We start from the raw sequence: 26212 nt of genomic DNA on the forward strand, positions 1-26212 counted from the left end.
CTCACTCGGCCACATTGCGGCCTGTGTTCCGCTCCCCATACAGAGAGGGAGCGCACTGGATGCGGCGGGGAATAACTTACACTGGCGCACACGCCCGCGAACACACACCAACACACACACACACACACACACAAATACACACACAGCTCCGCAACTGGCAGGGAAGGGGAAAAAAAAAAGAAAAACCTCAGACATGGATGACCCACTCACAAAATGGCTCCACTTACACAGTAACATCAACAACACGGCTGAAACGGTAAGTGCGGAAAAAAAAAACTCCCTCTCCGTGTTGAACCGTCGCGGCGTCGCTCCTTCTTGTCGGTTCGGGTTTGTTGTGTCGTTGTAACGAGCGAGATATTTAGTCCATGTTTTCTACTTTTGTCCGATCGAGTTGAGGCTGGGAGGAAAAAAAAAAAAAAAACGACGGATGCGAGGCCTGTAGGAGAATCCCCAGAAATAATAATAAATAATAAAAAGAACCGGCGTCTATTATGATCAGTCTGTTGTTCGTTTTTTCATATTTGTAGAGCTTTATTCCATTAGATTAGGCTACTCCTAAAAGCGCCGTACGCGGACGTAATAAACAGAATGCCAAACACCCTGCGCTCCTTTGTAGCAATAATAGCATTACGGCCTTCCCAGTCAACACATTAAAAAAAATGCATCCACAAATGAATTTCCTGCTGCTGCTTTTGCTGGTAAAACGACGCGATCCGAGCTGCTTTGGAATATTTCAGAAGAAAAGGAGGAAAGATTTTATTTGGACGCAGAAACATCCTGCTGAGCTGTCACTGTCTATATTATACATGAAGGTTGATTATTTTCACCCATGAATAAAGAGCCACAGTGATACACTCTTTAATTTACAAAATGCAAATCACAATTGGACTTTTTTTTCTTTTGGTCTCACTTAAAAAGACATTTCTCTTTGCATTATAGTGAATTAAGCATGGTATTATAAAGTATAACCTGCCAGACGTTGCACAAATAAAATCACCTCTCGAAGCCCATATGACTGGAACATTGTTGAGTCTGTTCGGATCTGCTGAAATTTAGACAGGAACGAATTTTAACATGAAGATGGAAAGCTCCACCTGTTCAGGGAGGTTTTTGTTGTTGCAACAAGGTGATTTGTCGGTAAACTGACTATTGAAAAAAACATAACACGTTATTTTAAGAAAATCTTTCATTTGAGAAAGATTGAGGTTTTTTTTTTTTTTTTTTTTTTTTTTTTTTAGAGAGAAAAATGTATTGACCAGAAGGAAAATAAAACGACTAATTCCAACTTAAACCGTTTATTTATATATTATTATTTTGTTTCATATTAATTCAACCATTGTCTGAACGTCGCAATTATTATTAATAATGTCTTAAACCAGATTTAAACCAGCACAAATGCTTGCGGTGTGAGATAATGGTTACATATTAATCGAGGTCATTTTCACTCAGGACATTGTGGGACTGTAAAAGCGGGTCACGGTTCAAAAATGATGGAGAAACGGGAGCAGGAGCTTTGTCCTGGAAGTCCCGACGCGGGATCCGGTCCTGGAAAGCGAGAAGACTCGGCCATCATCTCCAGACACAACGGATACAAGGAGGAAGAGAAGCCGAGGATAGAAAGGGGGGAGGAGGGTGATGCCAGTGAGAGGGTGAAGGAGGAGGAGGAGGCGGACAAGAAGGAGAGGGGAGGGAGCTTCAAAGGGGCTGAGGAGACGGATGACGTTCCGCTGCAGAACTCGAGCAACGGGACCAGCATCAGCATCATCATCAACGGCGTTGCCAGGGAAACTGCCTCTCTCAACGCCCTTGACCTGAAAAGGGAAGTGCCGGTGATCGAGCTCTCCAGGAGGGACGCTATAAAAGCACTGGAGCAGAGGACGGAGAGCCATTTGGTGCCGATCACGGAACTTCGCAGACCTCCACCGCTGCCGCTGCCGCCGCCGCACCGAGACGACGCTCGAATGGTCCAGCTGAGCCCAAACGCGTTCCCTGTCCCGGCCCGGGCGATGCTCTACAACCTGGCGCAGCCTCTCGCCGCCATCAACAGGTACCTTTGAAGTCACACAGATATAGACTGTTTTAAATGCACGCTTTATCTTTTGACGTTTGGACGGAAAACTTGTTAAGGAAACATGCACTTTTGCGTCGGGTGTAAAAACTTTTGATGAGACACAGCGATGTTTTGATGTTTTTTCTGATGAAATCCGAGATTTCTCACATTGCCACATTAACCTGTGTTTGTTTTCTTTCTTTTTTTTTAAATTATTTTTTTTATAGTCTTGGAGGAGAGTCAGAGCAGTACAGCATGTACCCCAGCAACAGGGTAAAGCGCCGCCCGGCGCCTTATGAGGTTGAACTCGACGAGGGTAGGCGCATTTTAGATCTTTATAAGTATGGTAAGACGCACTTCTGCTGTGTGCTCCTTCTGCCAGTACAGTCCCTCCTCCCCTCCCGACCCCCCCCCCCAAGTGTCCCTCCCTCATCTCCATTGTCATTCATCCCTTGACATGGATGTACGCTGTTCCCAATCTGAGAGTTGCAGAAGATGCATTGCAAAGAGGGAAAGTGTGTGTGTGAGTGTGTGTGTGTGTGTGTGTGTGTGTGAGGGGTGGTAGGGTGGGGGGGGGGGGGGGGGGAAGGGGGGATAAAGAATTCAACCAGTGAGAATTGCAAAATCTTACTTCATGGAACAAATGACTATACCTGTACCTGCGTGTAATTAAAACAAACACCTTCTTAGGCAAATTTGGAGTTCATTTGATTTGAAACATCCTCTCCGGTGCTGCCCACTCACTGTCATAAAGGGGAGGAGAATTGCGGGTGCTGCTGCCTCCATGCCAAGGTTTTACTGCAGAGTGGGCTGAAGGATTAAGATAGGTTGGGTGTGTTCCAAGAGCAACAATAACCAAAAAAGACACATTTATTGGGGGTGGGATACTATGACTACCTGCAGAGAAGCTTCCCAGTGTGTCTAAATTAAAAAAAAAAAAAAATTGAAACAAAAAATCATAAATTCCAGAATGGGATAAACACACCCTCCCAAGGACAATTTCTTGAGATTTGGCAAGGAATATGAATGGTTTCTCGTACCCTTAAAAATCTGTTTGTACTGAGGACAGTTTTGCTAGATATTTAAGCTTGCTTGTTACCTGTGTCTAAGCTTTGAAGATGCTATAAATCAAAGTGAAATGAATTTTATAGTTTTAATTATGAAGTTAAACACTCCCCTATAATACACACTTTATTGTTGCAGCATGACCACAATTGAAAGTCAAATCTTTTAGATCGTCCTTGTACATGAAAAAAAGCATTTGACTGTAACTGCATAAAAAACAATCCTAGATTGCAGAAAGGAGTTAACAGGCACTCCCAAAGCTTTTCAACTTCTATTTGATATTTGAGGCTGGGTATTTTGGGTGTTTTTTTTTTTCTTTTTTAGCTACCTTCAAATAAGCCTTCAAAGAAGTGTGTCTGATACAAAATTATTATGGATTGCAGAGCAGCACTAACTGATCAACCCAAACATATCTTGCTTTTGAGATTTCTGCAAGCAAAACCTTCTTTTGTTAAAACTTTATGGCGGAACAAAAGATAATGTTGCAACCAGAGAGTTGGTTATTTCAAATAAAGTTTTATTTTCCTATCTTTAGAGAAGCTTTTAAGGGTGTGCAGACAAATGCAAGTTGAATAGATTGCAGTATATAGTCAACTCAACCTCAGAAACTACCTTTATTCTTGAGGTTTGGCAAAGATAATCAAAAATTTGAAAACAGAATACAAAGTACAGTTTCGTTATTTCTATGTGAATGTTACAAATAAGCTTTTTTCTATCTTATAAATAAATAAATAATTTCAGGATGTGGTCAATACATCCTTCCAAATGGCAATTATTTTTGAGATTTGTCGAGCTATAGTAAATCAATAATTTCTTATATATGATAATCCTTAGTTATATTGAATGCAAGTGTGGATTACTGCGGTTGTTTTCTAATTTTTTCTTCTTAACAAATATTGTGCAGCCTTTTTTACTGCTACAATTTTTATGCTCTTTTTGACTTGTTTGCTTTTGAAGATCCACATTTTCGGCAATGTTTGAATGTCATGTTTTAGCAGCTTCATTGTTGTGATACCTTAAATTCCTTACATCAGTAGTCTTCTTTCTTTCCATCCTCTCCAACAGCTGGCCAGCCTAAGATTGTGCGTCGCATTTTCACAAACAGCCGTGAGCGTTGGCGGCAACAGAATGTAAACGGTGCATTCGCGGAGCTTCGCAAACTCATCCCCACTCACCCTCCGGACAAGAAGCTGAGCAAAAACGAGATCCTGAGACTTGCTATGAAGTACATCAGCTTCCTCTCCAACCTCCTGGAGGACCAGGACGGAGGGCGAAATGTTGGCAACAGTACTGACGGAGACACGGGGCTGCTGGTTGGTGTTCCAACCCATGAAGGAGGCCCTCAGGGTGCGCCAAATCAAGAGACCGTGGTGGGCCTCGCGAGGGATGATCTTCTGGAGACAATGTCACCAGGCTCCAGCTGTGGTAGCCTGCCTGATGGGGATGGGGAGGGGAGTCCCGAGAGCTTCATGGATGACCAGGACTCACCTCCAGCTACAAGGACTCTAACAGCATCTCGCGGACCCTCGCTGCATCTAGCGGCTAGAGATCTGAGGCGCAACGGACGCCCATTAGATGGTTCCACTCGACGATGATGCTGACACCGGGAGAGCACAGTTTGACATCAAAGACTGACGAAAAGCAATTACAGATGATTTGAAACACCTCAAACACCTTTTTACCTTGGAGTAATCAGTTTAGGAAGAGTTATCTCACTCGAAACGGAAAGATGATAAATACCATGGTTAAATTTAAACTTGTAAATTGTGCATGTGCCATGTTCTTGATCAACCTTGCAGACTATCAGCTTCTACACATTGAAAGTTCCAAAGACACCCTCTGAAATGAAACCATAAAGAAAAACATTTTAATTCAACACTCGTTATTTGGAAAACGTTAAGCATAAGGAGTTCATTTTGAGCTAAATCTGCATTCGCCATTGATTGTAAAATGGTGCATAATATGGTATTGATCCACTTTGCTTGGACAGTTTTGCAGGTGACCTGGTCCAAAATGCCAAGACATAAACATAAAGACATAAGTGGAGCAAGTTTCATCGGGTGGAACAATAATAATAAAATAAATGTTTGCGAGAGGCTGTTAACACAGTGAACAGGTGGGACTCTGATGCAGTTACGTATGTATTGTAAATAGTATTATATTTCCACTGCAAAATAGAATAACAGTGACTTTCTAGTCATGAGGTTTCAGATGTACCATAGTGTGTTTGTGAATGGGTTTACTATCAAAACTCTCTGTAAAGAGACAGGATTCGAGAAGAAGGAAAAAAAGAAATTCAGTTCTACATGTAACTCTATAATAAGCGAACGAAAGGATGGAAGTACATCAAATGTGGTACCGCTTCTGTCACACCCGGTGATTAGAAAATCAAGCCAAATATTTCAAGAGTCAAACAATTACAGTGTGTGAATAAAAACCACATGTATTTGAATTGTTGTGGAGGTACAATATGAACAGTACTCTTAAAGTGTACAAAACAGGGGTCAGATGAAATCTTGAGATGACTCATTAAGTCCTTTTGATATGAATGTTTTAATGTTTTTTTTTAAACTATAATGCAAATGTAGTTTAGCAAGGTACACAAATAAGTCCCTTTGTTTCCGCATTTTACATGTACACGTACACTCTCACCACAGCTACCCCCTACCCACCACCACCACTTTGCAGTATTAATACCATAAGAACACCAGCAGTTTCCTGGAAGTGTTGTTGTTGGTTGTTCTGTTTTTGGAGCAGAATCTGGTAGCTTATCTTGGTACCTTTGGTATTTTATGAATTACAGTCAGTAAAGGGACATTGTACGTTTGGTAATGACATATTTGTTGTATGATAGCTGTATCTATAAATATATACAATGTTAAAGGGATGAATTTTATACAAAAAACAGAATAAAATATACAGAGAAAATTTGAATTTTGAATCTGTGGTGTGTATTCATTTGAATTAATTTAGTTTATTTTGCTATCCTTTCGGTTTAGCTCATCCAGGACCATTTTGAAAGGCAACAGTTCTAACAACTGCATCACTGTGCAGCACCAGCTCAATTCAATTCAATTCAATTCAATTCAATTCAATTTGTTTAATTTTAGTTATGCTCATTTTGATTAAGTTCAACGCTTATATTCAGATTATTTCTTTTCTATTCAATTCAGTTCAGCTGATGTCTGGTCAGATTGATTAAGTTTAGTTCTATTTGTTCAGCTCACTCAAGTTCAGTTCAACTTAATATAATGAATTTAATTCTACTTAATATGATTTAATTCTGTCAAACTGAGTTAATTTCAACTCAGTTCAGTTCACTCATTTACATTTTTACCTGGTCGATTCGGTGTACTTCAGATGAATTCACTTCAGTTCACTTTATCTCTGTTCATGGTACCTCACCTCTCTTTTGTTAGTTAAATTGAAATCAGTTCACTTCAGTCTTAATGAACTGAGATCAATGTAATTTAGGCTGTTTAATTGCAACTCACCTCATCTTATTTCAATTCATTTTAATTTGACTAATTAAAGTTCATTCAATTTAGTTCAGTTCATTTTCTCCCCTGCTACACACACGTTTTGATAATTCCATTGCTCGAGAACTTATTTTGTATTCCAAGTCTTTTACATTTGATTTTCTCACAAGGATCCTTTGTCTCGCTTTCTGTTTCACGACAGTAGGACGTAAATTACTTATCTAAACATGCAGGCAGCGTAATGCCAAGCAATTATTTCCCGCTTCATTTGAACACAGAGTTAAGTTTAAAACCGCAACCTCTTCAGAGAAACTCCCTCTGTGGGCGCTGCAATCCTCACTTCCACCCCCAACAAGTGACAACTTCCTGTGGAGGTAACCATGGCTTGCTGACCTGCAGGATATCCTGCCATTGTGAAAGTGGTTTTTACAGCCTTCGCTGCATTCGTTTGCTCATTGTTGCGTCTGTGCATTTTGTTAAAGCAGAAGTGCAGATCAAGTATTCACTGGACATGAATAAGATTCCTGAGCAATGGAAGATTCACTGTTGTTTCACAAACATAATTTATAAAGAAAAAAAAAAATTAAGAAGTTGACTTTAACTTTGTGCGACAGGGTGTGCTACCAGTCCTACTACCTCAAAACTGAGCACTGAGATATTTCCAAAGGCTATAATTGCTTCCAGAGAGCATCAGAGACTACCAGGTGTTTGGAGACCTCTCCTGCGCTCCGCTCTGGCTGAGCTGCAACTCCACCGAGGGGCTCTCTGGGTTAATGCCTGCCAAACGTTTACCTGCTTCAGTTTTCCTGACTCTCAGAAAAGACGCAGGCTCACAAAAGGGAACGATAGAGGAAGCATACGAGGGACTGAAAGCAAGGGAGTGAAAGGATGTGTATGTGTGAGAGCGCATGCTTATGTGTTTTTGTGTGTACGTGCGAACGGGCTGGTGTGTATGTGTCCGCATTTCATGGATCTGTTGGTGCGAGCTGTGTGTGCGAGTGTGTATGTGTATACGTTTATCAGCTCTGTGCAGATGGGTGGCAGAGTGGCTCTTGCAGCCAAATGATTCAGTATGCTAATGAGTTGTTATCTGCGGTGCTGCAGGAACAATATACTGTCTTTCTCGCAGTGGGAATCCAGCCTGCTGGGAACAGATTACACTGCACACACCGCCAAGGTAGTTATTTATATTTTCACATCGAGTAGTTGAAAATACATAAATGTACAAACACACTTAGACACTTGCACACGTTTATGCCTCTATGTATGTGTGTGAGTGTGTGCATGCGTGTGTGTGTGTCCATAAACAAACAAGCAAAATAACATTTCAACAAACTGACACAAATATATTGCCATCACCACAAGCAGCAGTGAGAATAAGATGGAAATTTGACAAACTCTCTAGGTCCTTCTGCAGTGGATGGAGATGTCATAGGGCTTCCTCTTTAATAGGTATCATTGTTGTTTCTGTCTTTTTACATGAAAGTCTACAAATGCTGTTCCCCTAATTATGGAGAACTCCTAATTAATTCTGAAAGCTCTCCTTGAGATATCCTGGTACTTAATAAACCGTGTTTTTTTTTTTTGAGTTGAGGGTTTTTGTGACAATTTTCTCTTTGTGAGTCGGAAAAATCTTTAAGGCAAAACAAATATCTTCAAGTATCATTTGATCAAAGAAATTATGCAAAATATCTCTAAACTGCACTAAACAGATTTGAATCAGGCGTATTAATTTATTTCTAACAATTAACCTTTATTCCTGTCAACCTACAGGATGTGTCCACTGTTGTCCGCAGTGTCTTCTGTGTATTAAAGAACACATGCAGCTCATTTGATGATATTCATAAGTGTGGCATTCTAAATATCATTTCCTTCTTCCTAATGTTTCATATCATGGTAATTTTGTAGTAAATATGTATTCATGACATAAAGTCCACAGACGTAGTTAACATCACCCTCAATAATTAGACTCCGTTTGAAAACTAGAGGAAGCAGGAAGACAATAACAACTTTTGTTTTGTTTACATTTGCACAAAACCTGGATTGGATTGATAAAATGTAAAGCAATTTTTTATGTCTAGCTTGCAGCTTGTGGGTGATTCAAAAAAAAAAAACTTGTAAATTACGTTTTTAACATTATTTAGTTTGCAAAAAATGTTATAATTTCAAATGATCCAATAAAGGGAAAGGTTCTGTTGCATTGTACATTAATATTTTACTTAAGGCCAGTGAAGACAGAATTTGTTTTTTATTCATCAATCGGTGGAAGTTGACAAGTCTTCATCAGGAAAAAGGACAATCCAGACTACTAAAACTTGTAGAAATTGTAGCAAAATCTTCACATTTTTGAGGTATCCAGGTATTACTGGCTTAGTTTTGAATCTTTTCTTTTATATTGTCAGAAAACAGCAACATAATATTTTTCTTTAAACAACCTAAGCTCAATTAAAGTGGGACTTAAATTAATTTAGATTTAGTGTTCTTAAAAGTATCTGTGTTTACAAGATTAAATACAACACACACACACACACACACACACACACACACACACACACACATAGGCCTACACCTACACACACACACCCCCCATCCCCCCCACCTCCCCCCACACACACACACACACGTGTGTGTATGTATGTATGTAATGCTTAAATAATTTTAAGCTGGAGAAAATATGTAATCAGTATTATGTATTTTAGTTACATTAAATCTCTGGTGTGTCTTTCAGGAGCAGTGGAAGGCTGTTGCACTCCACACACAGAATCAGTTGGCTTGACGGTAATCATGGAAAATTTATCTGATTGTGATAAATGTGATTAGTTATTAAGAGAATAAGCCAGGATTATTAATATTCAGAATTCCATTCTAATTATAGAAAGGTAATTCAACTTAACTGTTATGAGTGAGTCAAGGAAACAACAAAAAAACAAAAACAAAGTAACATTTTGAGTGTTTTCCATCAAGTTCTGTGATTAGTATCAAGTCACAGACATGTTTGCAGAGAACTTCCTGATTTTCTAAGTTAATTAATTTTTTTTTTTTGAGTGACTAGATTCAGATATTAAAATTACAGCCATGTCTTGTTTTAGTTTCTTTCTGCAACCTGTTTGTTTGTCTTTTAATGCAAAACGCGACATTATTGTCCCCAGTAATTACTTTTGCCAAATATGAGCATATTATGCCCTCTAGTGGTTACTTGGGATAATTTAAGGTCTCAAGAATTGATGTGATTTTCTTACTGAAATCCCAAGTCCTTGATGAAATTAGTACTGTCTCTCTGAACAAACCAAAGCCCATACATAAGTGTTCTTTCAAGCAGAGTAATTTTAATGCAGTTTCAATTAAAAATTATTTTTGAAACAAAATTTGAAACAAAAAAATATGCTCTCTCAGTGTCCTAGTGTAGTAAAACATGCAAAATAATTGACTTGATCAGAGTAACTCTTAAGAAAAAAAAAATTAAGCTGCAATATTTTACAGAAACATAAGCTAAGAGATAAGCCTCTACAAGCCACAGTTGGAAAAAGAGTTAACGTAAGAAAGTTGTATAGTTAGAAGTTGTAGTCAAATCTTGTTCATAGCGCTTGCTTTTGTAGTTGAGTCAGGGTAAATCAGGAAGCCAGAGAAGGTGCTATCGTCCTCGCTGCTGGAGTAAACCCCGTTCCAGTCTCTCAGGGTCTCCAGCCACACCTGATCTCCCTCGCTGAGCTGCATCAGGACGAGGTTGGAAGCCTGGTCGATGTCCTGGCCGTAAAGGGAATCTCGTGTCCTCACTTTCCGCACCCCATTCACCACTAAAGCAACCCGCAGGGGCCGGTTGCGCACAGTGATGTGATAACAGAGTAAGTACACTCCCGAGAGTGTGACGTTGAACTTGTTGAGTGCCGGGTCCCAGTGACCCTCCTCATTGTAAAAGACCTTATCAAACTTCACAGGCAGTCCGGGTGGAGGAAAGGACCGACTTGGGAACAAACCCACACTGAAAGCAGAACGAACCGGCTCCAAGCTCTCACCTGGATCGCCTTTTGGGCCCCGAGGGCCCCGTACACCTTTAGTTCCCCTCTCCCCCCTCATTCCTGCTACTCCCCTTGCACCTGGAGGCCCTCTTGCGCCAGTGTCTCCCTTCTCTCCTGCTGGCCCCATTTCGCCTTTTGAACCATCAGTGCCGTTTGCTCCTTGAGGACCCATCTCACCTTTTGGACCAGGAGGTCCAGGATCACCAAGATCACCTTTCTGTCCTCTCTCACCAAGTAGACATTCTCCCAAACGTCCCTGTTCACCTTTCTGACCCTTCGTTCCAGCTGTCCCTGGAGGACCCATAGGCCCAATGGTACCCATAGTTCCATTGTGACCAGGCTCTCCTTTTTGTCCTGCGTCTCCTTTCAGCCCGTTGATCCCATTTTCACCTTTCTCTCCTTTGAGGCCCAAATCACCTGCGGCATGTGAAGAGTTTATGTAAAAACAAAAAAGGAGAGAAATTATAAAAGGTTTTGAATCATGAGATGCAGTTAAACCATTTGCAGGTATGTTTGTTGATTTTAATTTTAAATATTGTAGCATAAAAGTAGGGATCGCATCAATGTTTTTCTCCAAAATATATCCATATTGGAAATTCACACCATGTCAACAAGAACCCGAGCTATCTACACATACAAATGATTCAAAACCCTTCACTGTATAAAAGATGTGTAATACATTATGATGATGAAATAGATCATAAACATCGAAGAAGAAAGTAATCCAAACAGGCCTTTAGGAAAATCGATGGAAAATAACAAAAACATTTCAACTCAGCCTGCTTTTTAAAGTTACGCTCCTAGCCACATTGAGTTAGCTCGCCTCTGATGGCCTGATCGGTCTGCATGGTTCATGCTTGACAAGTACAGCAAATTAGAAACATGTTTTGACTGAATATTATTAAGTGATTTGTAGACTAATTGCAAATTTTACATTTTAGAACTGTTGCAACATGATCATTTTGCCTGGACTCTTTGTTGCATTTTTATCAATTTGGTCAGAAAAGGCATCAGTGCATTCATAGAACCAGTCAAAATAAAAAGAATGTATTTTTATATAGAGAGTTTTGAAGGGAAATCCTTCAATATAATCCATCCATTCATCCAGAGTATCTGGAGAGAACATGCCCAACTCCCTCCAAGATTATGATCCAAAACATAGAGGAAGCAAAGAAGAAAAAAGAAAACAAGTTCACTAAAATTCAGTCAGTCATCTGACTTAAATCCATAAAACAAAATCCATAAAACAAAATCAGTGGAAATACCTGAAAATCAGAGAGCGTAGATGCCTTCATAACTTTTAAGATCTCCAGACAGTTTGTGTGAAAGATTGGATCACATTTACTGAGAAGTCGGCCTTGTAAACAAAGGTTATTCTGATCTTCTAATTTAACGTGCATAATGCAAAATATGTGAAGTGGAAGAAAAATTATACCAGCCTTGCCTAATCACCTATCAAAGTTTAGTTATCATGTTTAATAGTAACTGTCTGTGTCACCACATATAATTTACAGACATACTGTACAGACATACAATTCCCTGTCAGTAGCCTCATTAGAAATATATCTACAGAGAAAAACATTGACATGTTTTGGCAGGTGATCCAAATCTAGTTTTTCAAAGAAGCTACAAACCTTTCTCGCCAGGTTTCCCTAGGATTCCAGGGGAGCCCGGTAAGCCGTTTGGCCCTTGATCTCCTTTTTCACCTTTGGCAGTTTTGGAGAAAAAACAAACAAACAAACAAAAAAGAGAAAAACTTGTCAAAAAGACAACTTTTTGTGACAAGCAGACAGCATAAATAGAGCATCAACAAGTATCTTTCTTTTCATTCTTGTTGCACCTTTCTCGCCGTTTAGTCCACTGAGCCCAGGTAACCCAGCTGGTCCTGGAGAACCCTGGGGTCCAATTTCTCCTTTTTGTCCTGGTAACCCTAAAAAATAGGAGGAGAAATTAAGTTTGGCCTCCAAAATTTTATGCAAAGGAAAACAAAGATCCAATCTTACCTGGCGGGCCCCTTTCCCCCGGTGAGCCCTTTTCGCCCGTCGGTCCTTTGGGACCTTTCTCTGGTGGACAGCACTCACAAACATTGAAGAAGCATTCATTGTAGTCAAAAGTATAATTTCCAGGGGCGTTTCCAGGGGGGAGGATTGCATCAGTGAGGTACTCAGTTGGGTAAGCCTCACTGTTGAAGGTGCTGCTGTCTGTCGGTGACAGGGAGAATCCGTCGGTCATAAACCCAGTTGTTTCTTCTGTGTGCAGACTGCTGGAGGGAGATGGGTTTCTTGTAGCAATCTGTCCAAGCCGTCCTCCCCCACCTAAACCGCTGGTCCCAGTTTGAGGAGGCTTGTTGGTGTTCTGCGGTTTGGGCCAGTGTGTGGTTCTGCCACCAGACGTGAGCATAATAATGAAGGCCATAAAGACGGTGGTCACCAGGAGGAGAGAAGCGGATGGCATGCTGAATGATCAGGTGGAAGTTAGAAGATGGATTACTTGTTGTTTATTTCAAAGATTCACAAAAAAAATAAATAGCTGTCTTCAGAGGAGCAGCATTGTTTTCGAAAGCCAATCAAAAAGTCAGTTCTGTTGACGATATAGGCAGAGGTGGAGTTCAAGGTTCTCGTTCAAGTGAAAAACAGCATTTGTAATTTTACTAAAATGAATAAATTTGGATTACTGTTAAATATGTCACAGGTAGCAGGTTTAATATTTATGAGTAAGGGTTTCACATTTGAATAAAATAGATGTGCTTTGAATAGCATGCAGTGCATTTTGACTCAAAATACACTGAGTACTATAATATGATTGCATCAAACACAAAATAGGACAAAATTGTGAAGTGGAAGAATAATGATAGAGGGTTTTCCTATTTTGATTTTTGTAAATTAATCTCTTCTCTGTAATATGTTCAATTGTGTCCCTGTGTGAGCTTCTGAACTGATCTTAAGTTTGGACTTTAACTGAACTATCATAACACAACAATCTGATTTGATTTAAGCCATTCGTTGAACCCTGCTGCGGGGGTTTTGTCTTGGCAGAAAGCTAACAAAAAGCCAAGACTCGAAGCTGTGGCAGTTTCTCTCAAGTTTTCTACAGTAAAGTACCTGTATTTATTTCCATCCAACTTTCAATAAACTCTGACCAGTTTACCTTTCTCCACTAAAGAAACAATGCTGCCACCTCCATGTGGCACTCATAAAATTTGAATACAACATATTTATTTATTTATTTATTTATTTTAAGCAAAACCACAAAGATTTCAGGTGACCTTCAGCATGCAGAGCTTAAAAACTTCAGAAAGATTTAGAAAGCATGTGGTAAAATCCCAAAGACCAGAAACCACCGTCAAACTCCAAGATTGAAACCATCATGCAATTTTAACTTCTGTTCTCCTTCCAGGTTACAGACGTACTTTATAAAAAGAGTGCCAGTCCACATGTTGCTGTTGTTCCTAAAATTGTATTGTGGAACTGAAATAAAAAGACGGAAGTCCTATATTGAAGAGAAACTGAAATTCTCCATGCAGAAGTAATTTCAGCTTGAATAAGAAAGCAGTCTGCTTTGATGGTAGAGACATTTGTCAGTAACAGATACAACAGCAAGAGTTTGTGATAGAATTTGGGTGCATTGATGTCACTGACCTGAAAGATTCCCTTTGCAGGAAACACTACTGATACATTAATACTTCACAAGTAATATTCCATATGTAATATTTTTGTCTGTTTATGTATTTGTCACAAAAAACATGCTTTACATACTTTTATCATACAAAGCGATTTGAATTGCCTTATTGCTGATGCAATACAAATAAATTAGGAAACAAAAAGGAAAAATTTTTTGAATCAAGAAGTGTAAATACCAGAAAATGTAGTTCATAAAGTGTTAAAGATTTCTAACCACGGTGCCATTTCAGCTAAGAATCTCAATAGCCCTCTTCTTTCAACACGTGTTGAAAAATACACATATTTTCAACACATATGTTGAAAATATGTTATTTTAAAGTAATAAATCCAAGTTTATTTTAAAGTTTAATTTCAAGATTTTTCTGGAAATAAACTCTGTAGCAAGGAGCAGGATCCAGGAAGCTAATATATATATTTACCTGGTTATGTAGACTGTGATGATTCTTCACTCCATCCCAACCAAACAGGGACTGGTGGTGTTTCCAGCCCCCCTTTTTATTGCTCATGTAGCACAACTTCGGCACCTTCACACCAATAAAAGAACAAAACACAGATGGTTATCAAGTCGTAGGTGGGCTGGACTGGACAGATTATGTGACTCTTGGATGGATACGAAACAAAGCAGGTTGTGTACAAAGAAGGGCTTTCTTCTTTACAAATGGGATATGGATACATTCCCCCAAGACTACATCAACCATTAAAGAGTTATTTATGCACATTTGCTTTTCTGAAAACAGGAAGACATGCAACTTTACAAAAGATTCTATTAGCATTATGCATTTTGTTCTAACGCAGTTTGCAGGAAAAGGCATTTCATAACAAACTAAGTGTAAAGGGCAGCAATCACACTGTCTGGCAGTACTTCAAAGCAGATCAATGGATCACTGTACACTCTGTGGGAGGAGGATCAATGTCTTGAAACAGGTGGCAAGGAAACCCTGAGCCAACCATTTACTTCCTTGATCAAGCACACTGAAAGATCAGCCCAGAAAACCAGAGAAGAATAATGCGGGAACACGGTTTAATCTTAGGTATTCCGTTATTGTCCTGCCAAACTGAAAGAACTTTGTTTATTTCTCTGTCTATGCTGCATGAGTTTAATCTCGGCTGCAATCTGACTGAATTGTAGTGCATGGAGGTTATGGGCAAGTTTGTGCTTGAAAACCTTGAAACTGGAATTTCTGATTCCTCAAACAATACACCATGAAAGCCATTGCTAAATAAGTAATTAGATTCCCCATGGCATTATATCCTTCATTTCTGCAGCAGGAATTCTATCAAGTGGTGTAGATTCCAACCTTTTTCTCAATATGTTGAACAAATCAAATGTAAGTTCAAATTCCCATGCATATAACAAATCTGTGCAAGAAGAGTGCCAAAATCAGATTTAGTTAAATGTGTCTCTGCCATATGAAATATGCTTTGGTATAATGGCCCAATTATTTGTATGTTAGGCATATTGTATTTAATAAAAAAATAAACTGTTGTTTCTCGGGGACATAAGAAATAAAAGCTTGCTGCGACATTTATGGCATGCAGTTCTTGGTGCATGTTGTTTTTCTTGTTAAAACAGTGAATGGCATAGCAACAAGTAGCTAAAAATTAAATTAAGTAAAATAAAATGCACTTTCTCTTTAACCACGTTAGTGGATTATGTGAAATATGGCGTGTTTTTTTTTTTTCTATAATGCGAATCATAACTTCTTGCTCATTGTCGTAAGCACATGCTATGCTTTATAGGGAAATATTTTAGATGATTTGTGATTGGTTCTGAAGTCTAACTTGCGGGATGACGTCACAGTATTTTCAAGCCGTGGTGCGTGCGACTTGTCGAGCGTTTCGCTCGAGTTCGCAGCTGCGCACACTTGTCAGCAGACTGTGTGGACTTTAGCGTCACTTTGTTCATTGTAGAAACCGCTTCCGCTTTGTCTTTTCAGAATAAAGGCTTCTCGATGCAAGCTTTGCCCAGACCTTATTGCTTCTCCGTCGCATGCGTAGCTTTATTAAGACGATCCACTTCCGGCTGCGTCCCCGTCGTCTCCCGTTCCTTGAGACAATTTTCAAGAAACGAGGCGTATAGTGTGGAAATAATAATAATAATCATATTCATACGGAGGCTAAATACACACTTAAGAAAAGGGGGTCAAAGGCGGAAAAGGAGGACGCCTCCAAGTCACAGCACTGAGACTCTAATGTCGCTCTCCGATGTGCGTCTGACCCAAAAACTCGGCCATTCAGCGGTGATGGGATGCGGGAGATCTGCTCAGCTCCCTTGCAGCTGTTCAGGTGGCCGAGGATAGGACCAAGACGTCGGTCAGAGTCACCGACAGAGCGGGCCCGTTGGTTCTCCGCCCGATTAGTGCGCGAATGCGCTTGGGAGACTCCGGAGAAAGCGGCCCACGGAGGAGCGTTTTCAGAGCCTAAATCCCGTTGTTTTTTGTCCGTCACCGTGAGAGTAAATCGATCTCTTTACAGCTTCGCGGAGCGGATGGAGTGAGCCGTGCCAAAAGAGGAGGGGGGTAGTCAGACTGCAGCTCGGTTGCGTGTGATGATAGGAGACACAATGACGCTCCTGTCTCTTTTGGGTCGGATCATGCGCTATTTTCTTCTCAGGCCGGAGACGTTGTTCCTTCTGTGCATCAGTCTGGCGCTGTGGAGCTACTTCTTTCACACCGACGAGGTGAAAACCATCGTCAAGTCCAGCCGGGATGCCGTGAAGATGGTGAAGGGGAAAGTGGCGGAGATGATGCAGAACGAGCGCCTGGGAGGCCTCAGCGTCCTGGATGCGGAGTTCTCCAAGACCTGGGAGTTCAAGAACAACAACGTGGCCGTGTACTCCATACAGGGCCGGAGGGATCACATGGAGGACCGGTTCGAGGTGCTCACCGACATCACCAACAAGAGCCACCCGTCCATATTCGGGATTTTCGACGGTCACGGGGGAGAGGTACTGTACGGCCGGCCCGTTTCACTCCAGCTGCTGCATTGGGTTGAGATGCGGTGGATGTTGCATTTGTTTTCAGTTCAAACTCGATCTGAACCAAAGAAGGCAAATGTGACGTTTGCTTTCTTAGTTTTTTTTTTTTGCCAGAAAAACTAAACTCCTCATGTGAGGAGGGAAAATGTTCCTCATGTAAGGGGAACAATTATGAATTACAAAGTTTGAACCAAAAATCCTTTGCTTTGACTATTTGGATTTTTGTAAACTTTTCAAACTAAACAGTCTTTCCCCTTTTTTTTTACTTGTTTGTATTTCATTGCATTAACACCCCGACAATGGCTGTGGCTCTCAGGGAGTTGACTCAAGGGTTGTAACAATGAGCTTTGTGTGTGTGTGTGTGTGTGTGTGTGTGTGTGTGTGTGTGGGGTGTGTGTGTGTGTGGGTGTGTGTGTGTGTGTGTGTGTGTGTGTGTGTGTGTGTGTGTGTGTGTGTGTGTGTGTGTGTGTGTGTGTGTGTGTGTGTGTGCTTTTTGTCCCCCATTTCACTCCCTTCACTGTCAAGGGTCAGTATTTTCTCATGCTGAGCCTGAAGACTTCTGGTTTCAGACGCCATCTGTCTCTGAGGGAGTGCAGTTTGAGACTTCTCTGAGCGATGGATCCTGTGAGCTCTGCACTCTCTGCAACAAAGAGGAGACAAGTTTACAGTTTGCATTATCGTCACAAATATGCTTTCGTGCTGCTTAAGTATTTAAGAGAGTCGGCTTCTGTTTCCGTTTGCTGGTCGACATTTCCTGACATTGAAATCTTAGAGCCCATCATTCCCTGACACGACACCTGTCGTGAAATGAGGCTTTATTAACAAACTGAACTGAATTAAATGTGAGAGCACTGCCTGGCTATAAAAACACTTTCAGTGCATGAAGCAAGTCTTCTTTAGTTGTCACTAGTTGTACCAAAATAATAAGTTCTTATGCTTGTGTAGTGATCGGTTCTGTAGCATGTAGTTTGCTTGGATTGAAAGTGAACTAGTTTTCCTTTTGTTGTAATCAGTTGGTAAAATTTAATGAGAATATTTAAGAAACTTGTCAATCAGTTCCTGTTTCTGTTTCAAATGCCTCATGACCAATTTTAGCAGGATTCCAAGATATATATTCCTAGACTTTTCAGTGGTGTTCTTTAATTATTTCTGAAATGAGAAAAAACACTGCTTTACAAAAAAGACAAAAAATGTTTGCTATAGTTGCAGTTTAAGTTGATTTCTTAAACTGCATCTTTTTCAACAGCATGGTTAGTGTTAAAATGGGAGTCAACTGTGTGCGTTCCCACTTCCTTTTTAAACACCTTGCTGATATTGAATAAAGGATTCAGAATAAAAATACTGAATAAAGCTAATTTTGTCTCCCTTTCACAACACATGTCCACACTGCAGTGTTCTGGCTCGCAGAACTTGTCACTGCATAGATACGACGCATCAGCCAATGGTTGACCTCAGTCTAGCTAAATAAAACTTGTTAGAGTGGCAAATGTTGCATGACCGTTTGGAAAGTGATAAGTTGTAAATATCTACTGTTAACATAGAAATAGAAAACCTCCTGTCAGTTTCAGAGAACTGCCACTTTCTCTTAATTCTTAGGTTTCAACTAAATCAATGAGAGCATTTTATTGTATGGGATTTTGATATTTCTGGAAAAAAATAACTCAATAAAAATATGTATTGTTTTTAGTGTCATTTCAGTGACAACATTTAGTTTTTCTTAGATAAACCAGAGGAACTGCTGAAGTCAAGCTCAAAGTTTCCATTTCTGGTCACTGGCCAATGGCTTACATATTAAAAAAAAACAAACAAAAAAACATAAATTTACCCTCAATTTGCTAATTAAGTTTAAATCTTGGAAATGTAACTTTCGTGGTCTTCTGTCTGGTTTACAAGAAATGTCAGATGCGCCCGTCCTACATGCTGTGGCAGCACACACAGTGTAGCCGGTGTTTGCTCATTTGGACTTCTTTGTTTATTTTATTCCTATACACTAATATTTGTTGCTCTTATCAGTCTGATAACCCTGCCTCACGCTCAATGGCAATACCTCACGGCAACGGCTATTGTTTTATGTCAAGTTACTTTTTGTTGTTTACTGTGCATTAGACAACAAATGCATACACTTGTTTACCCATTTTTCCATATATTTCTCCTTTTAAGCGTCAAGACAGATTTCTGCTTTGGAATCAGTTGTGAATGCATTAAAACTATATTGAATGAAGTGATGCTCCTGCAGCGCAATATGAGGAGAACTGGAACAGTGTGTTGTGTCACAGACCTGAAAACACAAAGAACATTTTTTTAGACATGTCTGTTTCCCCCTCCCTGCTGTATTCATTGAATCATGAGTTGTGCCCCTGAAAATGAAAGTCAGCACTATAGCTGCTGCTGCTGCTTTCAGAGCTTGATATACAGAGACTAATGTTGTGGAAACACACACACGCACACACACACACACACACACACATTTACAACTTTGCTCTATCAAATTCAAGTTTATAGCCATAGGCTGAGAGAGGAGCAAAACCATTTTGATATAACAGTGATGTCAGCAAGAAACCCAGGCTACACATCAGTCCACTTTTAATACCACAGCTCCCATATTTTACATTCACTAATTAAATGCACCAGCAGTAAAATCTTTTGGCTATTAAAAAGGTTTGCAACTGCATTAATCCTGCAGTTTTTTTTTTTGCCTTTTGCTGCAAATGGAAAACTGCACTTAAAGCTCTTTCCCTCATCCAGTCTCAAAGAGTACCACTCTATCCAATTAAATAATGCGCAAGTACTCTTTCAGCAGAACGGGAGGTGAGGGGAGGGGCAGAAAAGTGACGATGTTTCTCCCATGTTAAGTAGGATTTTGTTTTTATCTACAATTTCATAATCTCGGGCTAATGCCTCTCCTCTGGTTCACACACCTTTGCTGCAGCGGATTTGCAATTTCACATTCTGCAGGATGACAAACTGTTTGACTAAAGAAAACTGAAGAGAGGGCGTTGCGATCGTTAGCACTGTAACTTCGCTGCAGCATTGTGGCTGTCTTTGTGCTGTGCGCAGTCAAGTCCCTGCCAAGGGAAGCTTTACTTCTGAAAATAGAAATTGAAAGCAAACTTCACATGAAAGGCCATATTTGCTGTAAACTGTTTAAGCACATCGCCACATCAGAAAGCAGCATCATGAATAATGTGAAATGATTTAAATTATTTGTTTTCAAGGTGTAAGAAACATTGACTGTATAAAGAAAGGAATTAAGATGGTTAATTGCATTATTTGGTCTAAAAAATATTTTAGCAGGAAAACTGAGGGAAGAAGCAAGTAGTTGTTTGTGAAAGATGAGGAGGCTGTTCAATGATTCAGCTCCGACTAGCTGCTTGCTCAATGCAGCTCAATGGTACACGGTAAAATAATACCAAAGACTCATAGAAAAACATGTCAGATCAGCTTATAATAAAGTTATTATGAAATCTGGCAAAATCCAGTCAAAGTGACGCAAACCTTGTTCTCTTTGTCCAAATTTCCATCACATTCATGGCATTTCTGAGCTCAGTGACAGCATCCACGCAAAGCACAACTCTGCTCTATGCCTCCACTTTCTTGTCGTGTCTCTCTAATCGCCACTGTGGGTCTGTTTGTGTTCCTTTGGCTTCCTGTCTGCCGCAGGCTGCAGCTGATTATGCCAAGGCCCACCTGCCTGAGTCTCTGAGGCAGCAGCTGCAGACCTTGGAGAGGGAGAAGAGGGAGAGCGCTGTCTCTTACGCCAGCATTCTTGAGCAGCGCATCCTGACTGTGGATCGGGAGATGCTGGACAAGCTCTCCGCCAACCATGATGAAGCAGGTCGGGAGGGGGAGGCGGGCGGCCGGAGGGAGGGGGATAAATTAACGTGAACCGCAGAACCCAATGAAGAGAGAAACTATGATAAACTACGATAAACTTTTGGCGCAATAATTTTTTATTTTTGTCATGTACTCTCTTCATGTGGCCTAAAACAATCTCTGGTAAAGTAAATAAATAAATAAAATAAAAAATCTGTTCTACATCATCCTAAACATACCCTGTAGGGAAAATTTTGATGAAAGATGCAAATACACTTTTCAGATAATGTTTTGTAAAAAGAAAATCCAACATCCAATATTTTTTCAATTATGTAGTAATTAAAACAAGATATTGAGTAAATTTTAAATATTTGAATTTTTTATGATGTGATTTTAAACATGTTCTGGTTTCTGCTGTTCCCTTGGAACTTCTCATTCAGGTACCACATGCCTGATGGCTCTGTTGTCAGACAGAGAGCTCACTGTGGCCAACGTTGGAGACTCTCGCGGAGTGTTGTGTGACAAAGACGGGAACGCCGTTGCACTGTCGCACGACCACAAGCCATACCAGCTGAAAGAGCGCAAGAGGATCAAGAGAGCAGGTAGATGCTGAGGCAGCACTGCAATGCATCCAACATAATCTACTGCAACACCCTTCGCTGTGATTTTAGTGTTCTTTGTTGCCATCTATAGGGGAAATCCAAAATAGCATTCTGTTAAAATATACTGCATCAGGAAAAAAGAAATTCTACACACTGATATCTCTGCAAATTCTGTATTTTGATTATGTAAGACACTGCTGGCTTCTATATTTCTATTCTTTTTTTTCCCTCAATTTTATTAGGTCGTTTAAGAATCTCTATGGCGTCCAGTTCACCTGTCAAATAGTTCTTTTTTTTTTTTTAAACGTTTACCCACTTTAACCCAAGTCGAGTTATCAGTTTACCTAATTTTACCTCATCAGACTTGTTTTTACAAAGTACTTAAACTTTTTCTCAAATATCATTTTTATTATTAATTTCATTTGTTGCAAAACAGCTATACCATAAAAGCCTTTTAGTGATCATAACCACGTCACAATTTGTTTTAATAGCTTTTTCATAACAGAAGAAGACATTTTTTTCTGAAATAACTTTGTATTAATGTTTACTTGCAGGAGGTTTCATCAGTTTTAATGGATCCTGGCGAGTTCAGGGAATCCTGGCCATGTCTCGGTCCTTGGGGGACTACCCTCTCAAGAACCTGAACGTGGTCATTCCCGACCCAGATATAATGACCTTTGACCTGGACAAACTACAGCCTGAGTTCATGATCCTGGCATCCGACGGCCTTTGGGATGCCTTCAGTAATGAGGAGGCGGTGCGCTTCGTCCGCGAGCGCCTGGACGAGCCTCACTTCGGTGCCAAGAGCATCGTACTCCAGTCGTTCTACCGCGGCTGCCCCGACAATATCACAGTCATGGTGGTAAAGTTTAAAAGTGGAGCTGGGGGCAGTAGCAAGGCCGGTGTGTAGCTCACACTGTGCTCAGAAGGATTTTTTTTTTTACCCCTCGTCTGGATGCAGCAGGAAGGTTACAGGAAAGCTGAGGTGTGCACCTATAACAAGTCGGCACATAAATTTCCTCATGTAAAAATAAAGCTATGTTTTTCAATCGTCAAGTTATGCAGAAAAGGACATTTAAACATACTGTAACTAACCTTTGTATGAATGATCATTTCTTGAAAAAAAAAACAAAAAAACATAAGTGCAGAGAAGGTACAGAACTACTACAGACACGGGATTTTCTCTTAACCAGCACATACCAGACTGTGACTGCTTTACTTCTGTTTACTATAAATTGCACATGGACAGTACAACTCCACTGGAAGCTTTTTATGGGATGCTTTGAGGAAAAAACTGTTACTATAGGAAGGTGCTAAAGCTGTAAATGCAAAACCACGGGCTTGTGGTAATATGTTGATGCTCTGAATTGTATGTATCTAATCTTTCTTATTGAACAGAAGCAGTTTGTCATATGAAACAACAAGGCTACAGCAGATCCAATATACTTAATTAACTTGAAGCATTGCTGTGCACAAATCTAACCTTTGAGTGTACAAAACTTACCCCCTGCATACTTGAATGGTTCCTGTTTAATGTTGACAGTCTCGCCCTTAGCATGCATTCAGCATTAATGCATGCTGAACTGCATGGATTCTATAAATAAGCTGTCGACTCGACCAGTACGGCAGCAGACAACAGAGTGCTCCTGCTGTGACTTTGGAGGTCCTTTACTTATCGAACTCTTAAGAAGCACATGTTTCTACATCTGTTTGCTGTCTTCCAAAAAGTAGTCAAAAAAAGTGTAAATGATAAAAGAGAAGCCTCTTTTATTGCAATTTCTGAAATGAAAAATTTAATAGTTAATTGGGGGTTTTTTGCAAACAAAATAGAATTTGCAGTTGATTATTTTTTAATAATTTTAGGTTTTTTTATCCTAATATGTAATCTAAGATTTCACCAAGTCCATAGAACAATTATACTATTGTTTGTTGGTTTTGTGTTACGTCACACAAAGACAAATAACGTGCCGGCATCACTTTCCTATGCATCTGAATGTCTGAATGGAAAAGACAAATCCTGATCTTCAGGTAAACCATCAATTTTCCACTTATATGGAAACATTCTGTGGCACTACAGACTTTCAGCTTTGAGATGCTGTGGAATTATTGCAGTAATGACCTGATAAGAACATTTCAACATATTATATGCAGACACTCTATCTAGGCTGGAGAAGATTTAATTGCCTCAGCTGAGTGCTTCAAGTGACTCCAGCTGCTCTAATTGTTTCGGCTAATAATCATTCGATTAGATACAAGTGTCACTTTGCGACACTTGTGGTCCCTGAAGCGAAGTATGCTTCCATTTTCAGAGAGTCAAGAAAAATGGGATTTAAAAGGAAACAGTGATTATACAAAGTGCAGCTGGTTCACACCAGCTGCACTTTGATGAGTAATAAAATACTCATCGTTTCCATCTGTATACCAGCTGTTAAAGTAATTTACAATAAAGTGTAAATTGCACACTCACATATTAAATCGGTGTAACATCCTGATTTTTCACAAAATACACTTCATTTCCATCTGTTCAGACCTGTGTAAAATACATTCTTTAGATACACATACATTCAAGGCTGGATAAATAACAGCATGGCAGAAGTGCTTGATGATCCTGACTCCCAACATTAGTTTTGTCACAACAACAACAACAAAAAAATGAAAACGTTGGATGTTTTGTGTCAGCTGATGCACATTTTGGCTGTTGTTACTCGCTAATGTTTATGTTGCTGATTTTTCTGGAAATGACTACTAAATAGCATTTGCAAAGCTGAGATGATCAATGTACTTTTTTTTTTTTCTGTGAACAGGCTTTGATGGAATTGTTTAAAAGGTTTCCGTCAATTTTCTTTCTCCTTTTCCTAGGAGAAAGAAATCTAATTCCACAAAAATAATGTTTTTTTTCTTTGGATTTTTTTTAACTCTTTCAAGTCTGCAGAAGGTGGGTGGTACTCATAGAGAAATTATGGCCGAAACGGCGAGTTCGTTTATTAAACATGCACATAAAAGCTGGGAAAACAAAGGAGTTTTTCAGAGTGCTCACAGGTTTTAATGGTTATTTGGACATATCAACCAGTTGTAACACTAACCTTAGTAATATTAAAAGGTTTTTATGTTTGTAAAACCTGGTTCAGTATCTGAAATCTACATCTTTTCAATGTTTTCACCATCTGCAGCATCTCAATGTTAATGAACAAAGTAAAGTGTTGGTCATAGCTCGCTGTTTTTGACCAGATGAGCACACAAGACTTTGGGTGGTGAAACAAATGAGATGATGATTCATTACCAGCAATGCTGCTGGTAATGAAGTGGATATGCTCTCAAAGCAGCACAGCTGATTTTATGGGCAGCAGCGACATGTCAGAGAAAGTTCCAGTAAGCCACACTTGATTTACTACTGCTTTCACTTCCTACTATTACCTCTTTATACCATGACTATGTTATCATTTGAGAGCAACCATAAGAACTATTTTTTCTTTATTTAACAGGTTACCTGATGCCTTATTTATTGAGTTTTTTGGATGTCTCTGGCAGATCGACAAGATCTGCATACTGTATGTTTAATCTCTGTCCTTCTGTACCTCAGTAGAAGTTTACAATAAAAACATTTTACTCTGACAAGTTTGCATTCTGAGTATTTAAACCATGCTAATTTGTATAAAATATTCATCTTTTAGCAACTCTATAATACCAGAAGCCAGAAAAATAATTTCTTGAACGTCACACAAAGATACAAATAACAACATGTCAATGTATGCATGTTTTTATCTCGCACGTGGCAAGATAAAAACACGCGTAAGATAACAGGTATTTAGAACCCGTCAGTTCTGAATACCTTGCTCAAGAGCACAGAACATGAAAACATAAGCAGCTATCATCAGATAAAGACTTTTCATCACCTGTTCTGGAATTTGAATAAGCTGCGTGCTCATAAAAAGGACGCTAAGTTTAAATAAGCACAGTAAATCAGTCAGTTTACTGTGGCTACTACATGACTCACTAGTACTGAGCTAATGCTGGGAAACACATGATCTTGTTGGACCCCACCAGCCATGCTCCCGTCAGGCCAGAAATAGCTTCTTCTCGATGTCATCCCTGCAAGTTCATTCGCCCTGAAAGGAGAGTACACAACTCCTCATCCCTCTGCAAGCACCTCAATAAGTTTTGTAAGGGGGCCCAAATGGGAAGATGGCACTAACAATCTTGGGGTGATGCATCAAAAGCAGCAAACTCATAAAAAGAAGAAACTGAAATGTTCAAGGTTGTAGTTTGTGTGGAATTGAAATTATGCACACACTAAAATGTTCCATTTTAATTCCAGGTTGAGAGGTAGCAAAACAAAGAACAATCTAAAGGAGGTGAATACTTTCGCAGATCACTGTACCATGAAAAAGAAGAACAGAAAAAAATAATTGGAACAAGCCTTTTTGTATTTATAGAGGTGGACATTGTCCCCCCTGGTGGCACCTCTGACTCAAGGTCGGAGACGGCTTGCAGCAGGTGGACTGACTTAATATAGCTTGAACATGAGCTTAT

General features: G+C 39.8%; 3 protein-coding genes across 6 annotated transcripts; 2 read left to right on the forward strand and 1 right to left on the reverse strand.

Annotated features, from left to right (window-relative positions):
* The first annotated feature begins 37 nt into the window (after positions 1-37).
* Positions 38-6049, forward strand: LOC129361777 (T-cell acute lymphocytic leukemia protein 1-like). Of its 2 annotated transcripts, none has more exons than XM_055032857.1 (4): positions 38-256; positions 1450-2047; positions 2278-2396; positions 4181-6049. In XM_055032857.1, exons 2-4 carry the CDS (start codon positions 1488-1490, stop codon positions 4708-4710), a joined length of 1209 nt encoding a protein of 402 aa, XP_054888832.1. In that variant the 5' UTR covers positions 38-256; positions 1450-1487; the 3' UTR covers positions 4711-6049. The 2 variants fall into 2 exon arrangements, with proteins under 2 accessions (XP_054888832.1, XP_054888833.1); XM_055032858.1 differs by having other exon boundaries at positions 2278-2366.
* A 3875-nt stretch (positions 6050-9924) lies between these two features.
* Positions 9925-16338, reverse strand: otol1a (otolin 1a). 3 transcript variants are annotated; one of them, XM_055032856.1, is made up of 6 exons: positions 16262-16338; positions 14710-14814; positions 12614-12990; positions 12451-12540; positions 12245-12316; positions 9925-11027 (listed from the first exon to the last, which is right to left on the reverse strand). In XM_055032856.1, the coding sequence occupies exons 3-6, from the start codon at positions 12840-12842 to the stop codon at positions 10159-10161; spliced, it is 1260 nt and encodes a 419-aa protein (XP_054888831.1). In that variant the 5' UTR covers positions 12843-12990; positions 14710-14814; positions 16262-16338; the 3' UTR covers positions 9925-10158. The 3 variants fall into 3 exon arrangements, with proteins under 3 accessions (XP_054888831.1, XP_054888829.1, XP_054888830.1); XM_055032854.1 differs by having other exon boundaries at positions 12614-13065; XM_055032855.1 differs by lacking the exon at positions 16262-16338 and having other exon boundaries at positions 12614-13065; positions 14710-15075.
* Positions 16334-25297, forward strand: ppm1la (protein phosphatase, Mg2+/Mn2+ dependent, 1La). The gene is made up of 4 exons (XM_055032862.1): positions 16334-17237; positions 20928-21102; positions 21521-21682; positions 22237-25297. Exons 1-4 carry the CDS (start codon positions 16839-16841, stop codon positions 22590-22592), a joined length of 1092 nt encoding a protein of 363 aa, XP_054888837.1. The 5' UTR covers positions 16334-16838; the 3' UTR covers positions 22593-25297.
* Positions 25298-26212: the final 915 nt, after the last annotated feature.

The sequence above is a fragment of the Poeciliopsis prolifica genome, unplaced genomic scaffold (genome assembly GCF_027474105.1).
Source record: "Poeciliopsis prolifica strain line A6 unplaced genomic scaffold, Auburn_PproV2 SCAFFOLD008, whole genome shotgun sequence".
NCBI classification, from domain to species: domain Eukaryota; kingdom Metazoa; phylum Chordata; class Actinopteri; order Cyprinodontiformes; family Poeciliidae; genus Poeciliopsis; species Poeciliopsis prolifica.

Excerpts from the sequence above, each read along its gene's own strand:
- LOC129361777 (XM_055032857.1), top strand. The coding sequence starts at position 1,488 with ATGATGGAGAAACGGGAGCAGGAGCTTTGTCCTGGAAGTCCCGACGCG. Across the intron at positions 2,048-2,277 it reads CCTCTCGCCGCCATCAACAG|TCTTGGAGGAGAGTCAGAGC; the intron begins GTACCTTTGAAG and ends TTTTTTTTATAG. Across the intron at positions 2,397-4,180 it reads TTTAGATCTTTATAAGTATG|CTGGCCAGCCTAAGATTGTG; the intron begins GTAAGACGCACT and ends CCTCTCCAACAG.
- otol1a (XM_055032854.1), bottom strand. The coding sequence starts at position 13,064 with ATGCCATCCGCTTCTCTCCTCCTGGTGACCACCGTCTTTATGGCCTTC. Across the intron at positions 12,317-12,450 it reads TGGACTAAACGGCGAGAAAG|GTGAAAAAGGAGATCAAGGG; the intron begins GTGCAACAAGAA and ends AAACTGCCAAAG. Across the intron at positions 11,028-12,244 it reads AGGGAAACCTGGCGAGAAAG|GTGATTTGGGCCTCAAAGGA; the intron begins GTTTGTAGCTTC and ends CACATGCCGCAG.
- ppm1la (XM_055032862.1), top strand. The coding sequence starts at position 16,839 with ATGATAGGAGACACAATGACGCTCCTGTCTCTTTTGGGTCGGATCATG. Across the intron at positions 17,238-20,927 it reads TCGACGGTCACGGGGGAGAG|GCTGCAGCTGATTATGCCAA; the intron begins GTACTGTACGGC and ends TGTCTGCCGCAG. Across the intron at positions 21,103-21,520 it reads CGCCAACCATGATGAAGCAG|GTACCACATGCCTGATGGCT; the intron begins GTCGGGAGGGGG and ends CTTCTCATTCAG.